This window comes from Barbus barbus (assembly GCF_936440315.1).
Source record: "Barbus barbus genome assembly, chromosome: 24".
In the NCBI taxonomy this organism is placed as follows: domain Eukaryota; kingdom Metazoa; phylum Chordata; class Actinopteri; order Cypriniformes; family Cyprinidae; genus Barbus; species Barbus barbus.
In genome coordinates this window covers 7,474,041-7,480,568 of record NC_136752.1, presented here as the reverse complement: position 1 = coordinate 7,480,568, position 6,528 = coordinate 7,474,041, and the positions used below count along the sequence as shown (strand labels likewise).

The 6,528-nt window shown below is 37.6% G+C and overlaps 1 protein-coding gene across 1 annotated transcript in view; it reads right to left on the bottom strand.

Annotated features, from left to right (window-relative positions):
- Positions 1-5,322: 5,322 nt before the first annotated feature.
- LOC306844104 (ectonucleotide pyrophosphatase/phosphodiesterase family member 1-like) overlaps positions 5,323-6,528 on the bottom strand; it is a 44,458-nt gene continuing 43,252 nt past the window's right edge. The window contains exon 25 of the mRNA XM_079376022.1: positions 5,323-6,286. Within this exon, the coding sequence (XP_079232148.1) occupies positions 6,134-6,286 (153 nt within the window). The 3' untranslated portion in view covers positions 5,323-6,133. The remainder of the gene's footprint in view (positions 6,287-6,528) is intronic.

Sequence of the window (6,528 nt, the reverse complement as noted above, 5' to 3'; positions counted from 1 at the left end):
AGAAGACGCCACTTTGCTCAGATTCTGAAAAGTTATTCAATGGTCAAGATGTATTGGTGTTCTTATTAGGCTTTTCATCAAATCAAGTGTACAATAAATATTAAATAAAGCGCACAATAAGTCAAATTAATTTTATATAACACAAATGCTAATAAGGCATGTTTTGTCAGTTGGCAGTCAGCACTGCCCCAGGTGTTACCAAGAAAGCACAATTTTGTGACATTGGCAGGGTCGTTTTGAAACATTATAATAGGCTATAGATTAATTATAACATGCTGTAGGTCAGGGGTGTCCAGTCCTGCTACTGGAGGGTCACTGTCCTTCAGAGCTTATAGCTTCAACCGCAACTGAACACACCTGAACCAGCTAATTAAGGTCTAACTAGACATAGCCTACAATAGAAACTTCCAGACTAAGTGTGCTGAGGGAAGTTGGAGCTAAACTCTGCAGGACAGTGGCCCTCCAGTACCGAGTTTGGACACCCTTGATTGTAGGCTATAATCTAGAGATCAGCGAGCAGAATCAAGTCTGGAGTGAATGGTTTTAACTCAACGCTCAACTGTCACGGTAATGCTTTTCATCATTTAGAAGTCAGATGTAGCTAGTGTTGTGATACCATGTAAAAATAACCGAAAGTAATACTTTTCATCATTTTGAATGCATAGTTATTATATTGTTCACAATAAATTAATTTTGTTTAGACTACTTTCATATTATGTTTGCGACTTGAATGTGTGGCATGCCGTAAAAGTTTCTCGGCAGCGAGGCGAGGCGCCTGTATTCCGAGTTGACATACATTCATACGTTTTTTTTAATGCCAGTGTTGCCTTCACCTCTTCTATTAACTGAGAACGTCTGACCACATGACCCACCAAACCAAACCACATCATGAGCAAGTAGTGGGCTACAGAGTAATGTCAAAAATAGCTAGACAAAGTGAAACCGTTCGCATGACGTCTTTTTTTAACAGTGAAGGTGTTTTAATTTGTCACGCGATTGAAAAATATATTCCTTGAAAATAAACTTCTGTTAGCATACGCACAGTCCAACAATTCAAAAATAGCTCAGGTGGAACGCAAGAACGCATTCTGTGAGAACGTTTAACTCGTGTGGATAAACTGAAACTCGACTCGATGAGTTCGTTTCAAAAAACAAAAGGGTGATATTGAGTTCTAAAGCCACTTTTTGTAACATTATTCAATGATGTTACAATAACATTGTGTTAGGCTACACAGTGTTTTGTAGCACTATTCAATAATCTGCAACAAACAATCTTGGGGTTTTCTCATCAAATATTGATTGAGATATGTGACTCTGGACCACAAAACCAGTCATAAGGGTCAATCTGAAAGATGAATAAATAAGCTTTCCATTGATGTATGGTTTGTTAGGATAGGACAATATCGGGCCGAGATACACCTATTTGAAAAACTGGAATCTGAGGGAGCAAAAAGAATAAAAAAATCCAAATACTGAGAAAATCGCCTTTAAAGTTGTCTAAATTAAGTTCTAAGCAATGCATATTACTAATCAAAAATTAAGTTTTGATATATTTACAGTAGGAAATTTACTAAATATCTTCATGGAGCATGATCTTTACCTAATGTCCTAATGATTTTTAGCAGAAAACAAAAATCAATAATTTTGACCCATACAATGTATTTTTGACTATTGCTACAAATATACCCCAGCGACTTAAGACTGGTTTTGTGCTCCAGGGTCACATATTAATCATTATATCTGCTGTCTAAAATGTTTGCATCCCTAGTTAAAATGCATCAGAAAATATTACCATAGTGCTGGTAACAAAACCAAATCTTAAGCAGATTTGTGCTTGTGTGAGGGACCTATAGCCACGGTGAATCTGAGTCAGCAGACCTACATGGAATTCAGCAGTGTGAGAAATGTCTGCAGTCATTTCCCACGTTCTTCATGAGCTCATTTACGTGAAGCGTCTCTGGTGGACTCATAGCTAGCGAACTGTGCTTGTCATGCAATGATTGGGTTATGCGGGAGCCCACAACGTCTTGCCCTGCCAGCTCTCTGCGAGGGGCTTTTGCTGCAAGAGCCACTTCCAGGAAAGGTTTATCGAACAAATGCCTCATGTATCTATTATATACATAGCTGTGAGATGACAACCAGCTTCCCATAGATCATATGTTTTCAGTCAGATGGCCTGCTTGACATTCACATTTGTTTTCTTTGTTTTAATTGCCAAGCACTAGACACTAAACTAAACTGATCTGCAGTGACTGATTCAATTCTTTCAACTGAACTACATGCATCATGCACTTAAAACCTTTCTCTAGCAGGGACGTCACAAAAATGTGTGATTCAACACCCTATAGAGGGATTTTTTTGTAAATATACAAAAAAATCCAAAGGGAAACAGTTATGCTGAAGAAAAAATAATACACCTTTTTGTACTGCAATATTAGAATCAACGGAATAATCTTTTGAAAGCAGAATGACATTTGATCAAATGTCATATTTCATAACTTGTCTTTGCACACATTGACAGCCCTAAAAAACATTGTAAGCCAGTGTTGGTTAACAGCATTTACAATGTTTCTGTTAATATGACTTTTAAATGTTAAGTAACACAAGCAACATGATTTACAACAGGTCTTGTGAATATTAAAGTTTACTGACACTGATGTATACTTCACTAAAACATGTTACACTTTGCTGTTAATAAACTTCACCCCATTCAAATTTGGCAGCTTTGATGATTGTATATTATAACAATCGCCACACTGATGTGTCGTCGAGATAAAATATTAATTGCAGACTTACCCTCCAGCCAGTTTGATGTGATGATATGAATTGACAGCTCAGAGACCTGCAATCTTAACTCTATATAAAGAGAAAGAGCTGTTCGTCATTTTCCACATCCTTCCTGTTCACATGATGAGGTCACAGGTCTGTGAAACTGAAATAAACCAGAACAACAGTATGTTCAGTTGAAGAGGGCTATGTAAGGCCGCAGAAGCAGTTTGATTCTCAAGCATCTTTAACCAGAAAGTTTTCAGTGTTTCATTTAGATTTTCTAACATGCATTTTTTCTTTAGCTTATAATGCATGTAATGTGAGTGCATACATGTTAATCAGTATTTTACAAAACATTATACAATGCAAAAAGTGTTTTGTTTGATTTGTTTTTAAATCATGAACATAAATGTAACAACCTGAACTAAACTTGTAATATCATAAGGTGGTAAAATTATCATATACAGTGGGTACGGAAAGTATTCAGACCCCTTAAATTTTTCACTCTTTGTTATATTGCAGCCATTTGCTAAAATCATTTAAGTTCATTTTTTTCCTCATTAATGTACACACAGCACCCCATATTGACGGAAAAACACAGAATTGTTGACATTTTTGCAGATTTATTAAAAAAGAAAAACTGAAATATCACATGGTCCTAAGTATTCAGACCCTTTGCTGTGACACTCATATATTTAACTCAGGTGCTGTCCATTTCTTCTGATCATCCTTGAGATGGTTCTACACCTTCATTTGAGTCCAGCTGTGTTTGATTATACTGACTGGACTTGATTAGGAAAGCCACACACCTGTCTATATAAGACCTTACAGCTCACAGTGCATGTCAGAGCAAATGAGAATCATGAGGTCAAAGGAACTGCCTGAAGAGCTCAGAGACAGAATTGTGGCAAGGCACAGATCTGGCAAAGGTTACAAAACATGTCTGCTGTACTTAAGGTTCCTAAGAGCACAGTGGCCTCCATAATCCTTAAATGGATGACGTTTGGGACGACAAGAACCCTTCTTAGAGCTGGCCGTCCGGCCAAACTGAGCTATCGGGGGAGAAGAGCCTTGGTGAGAGAGGTAAAGAAGAACCCAAAGATCACTGTGGCTGAGCTCCAGAGATGCAGTCGGGAGATGGGAGAAAGTTGTAGAAAGTCAACCATCACTGCAGCCCTCCACCAGTCGGGGCTTTATGGCAGAGTGGCCCGACGGAAGCCTCTCCTCAGTGCAAGACACAAAACACAACACCTGAAGGACTCCAAGATGGTGAGAAATCAGATTCTCTGGTCTGATGAGACCAAGATAGAACTTTTTGGCCTTAATTCTAAGCGGTATGTGTGGAGAAAACCAGGCACTGCTCATCACCTGTCCAATACAGTCCCAACAGTGAAGCATGGTGGTGGCAGCATCATGCTGTGGGGGTGTTTTTCAGCTGCAGGGACAGGACGACTGGTTGCAGTCGAGGGAAAGATGAATGCGGCCAAGTACAGGGATATCCTGGACGAAAACCTTCTCCAGAGTGCTCAGGACCTCAGACTGGGCCGAAGGTTTATCTTCCAACAAGACAATGACCCTAAGCACACAGCTAAAATAACGAAGGAGTGGCTTCACAACAACTCCGGGACTGTTCTTGAATGGCCCAGACAGAGCCCTGACTTAAACCCAATTGAGCATCTCTGGAGAGACCTAAAAATGGCTGTCCACCAACGTTTACCATCCAACCTGACAGAACTGGAGAGGATCTGCAAGGAGAAATGGCGGAGGATCCAAATCCCAAATCCAGGTGTGAAAAACTTGTTGCATCTTTCCCAAAAAGACTCATGGCTGTATTAGATCAAAAGGGTGCTTCTACTAAATACTGAGCAAAGGGTCTGAATACTTAGGACCATGTGATATTTCAGTTTTTCTTTTTTAATAAATCTGCAAAAATGTCAACAATTCTGTGTTTTTCTGTCAATATGGGGTGCTGTGTGTACAATGAGGGGAAAAAAAAATTAACTTAAATGATTTTAGCAAATGGCTGCAATATAACAAAGCGTGAAAAATTTAAGGGGGTCTGAATACTTTCCGTACCCACTGTATATATATATTTTTTTTTTAACCTCAAAACAGTCATGAACGTCTGCAGGGGTCCTGATGTTTTTTATTTAAGGTACTTGTCATGTGCCAGCAAAATTGTTTCCTGCTAGTTCATACCACAAATAGCTATTAAATAATATTTTAAAACAAAACCGCTTCACTGCAGTACAAAAACATTAGGCTATATAAAATACTTTTAGCCTTTTATAGATTTTCTTCATCATGACTTTAAGATTATTTTCAAAATATATGTATAATAAATATTAATATATATACTACTGCTTCAAATTTGGACTGTTTAAAGTCTCCTGCATGTGCTTACCAAGGCTGCATTTATGCATGTATGGATGGACCCAGACCAAAAATCAAAACAAAAACAAATTGATACAAACTAAAAATAAAGTACACTTCTTGAAGAGGGTAATTGACAGTGCCGCTTAATTATATTGAACCACAACAAATTGCACAAATAAAATACAACACATTAAATATTTAATCAATATTCACTACATGAGAAAATCTACAGTACGATCCCATCTCTGCTTACACGTTATGAACTTTGAATAACAAAAGTAACATACATATGTAATAATGTTGATGCAAATTTATTGGTAAAATTGACCTGAGAGAGTGAATCCATTTAATCTCCAGAAAAAGATGCACAGTGACATAAATTTTGCTTTTGTTGTCTGATGTAATTCTGCATTCTGGTCTGAAAGGGCAGTACAAACCACTGTTACACGAGTAAATAAATCACAAATTGGCTGTACATGACTGCTGGAAACAGCGTTTGTTTCATTTGTTGTAATACAATATAATAAAAACAATGTATAGCAAGTGACACTTTGAAAGTGATTCTTGTGGAAAATGTAGCTTTGCTGTTGTTTACACAAAAGCTCTTGACACAGTTTCATTTGAGGATCCTCTTTCTTCTTGGAACCCACAGTCCAACCACAGTTAAATCACTAACATGTGTGCAGCAAAACAGCTTTTTTTTTTTTTTTTTTTTTTTGGAAAAACAATTTTAGTATCTGTGGAATTGTTGGGCCAGTTTCTGATACAGTCGGTACTTCACCAGATATGAATAGATTGCCTCTGAGAATAAAGATTTCATTAAAGCAAAGAAAACGTTTTATTTTCGCATTTTAGCAGTTCAAAGACTCTCATGATGAACTTGTGTCTTTGTTTCAGAGTCTGGTAAAGCTCAGCTGCGTTTCAATGATGAAAAGATCCACTCCGTTCTGAATGTGTCGTTTGTGGCCTGCAGACTGCAGTAGCGTTTCTAGAAAGTTTTGAGTGTGGTTTTGAGTTGTAATGTTTCAGCAACAGATATCCGGTCATGGTAAAAACTCAAGCCCGTCAGAAGCTCAATGTCTCTGATTCGCGCCACGTGAAACTGAACCCAATCCTGGAGCCATGAGTAGTCTGAGCCATTCTGGAGGAATAAATGATCAAACAAAACAGGGTGTGTAAAAATAAACGCATAATGAGATATGAGAGAGAGAGAGAGAAACACAAAAATTCCTTCTTTTAATAAACATATTGGATTCATCTCATGATATTCCATATTATGCTTGACCTTGTGAAAAAGCACACTTTAGCTTTTAAGAGTACTTAAGGAAATAATATACTTTAAGTGTGAACTGAAATGTAGATTTAAAGTGGCTGAAAACATTA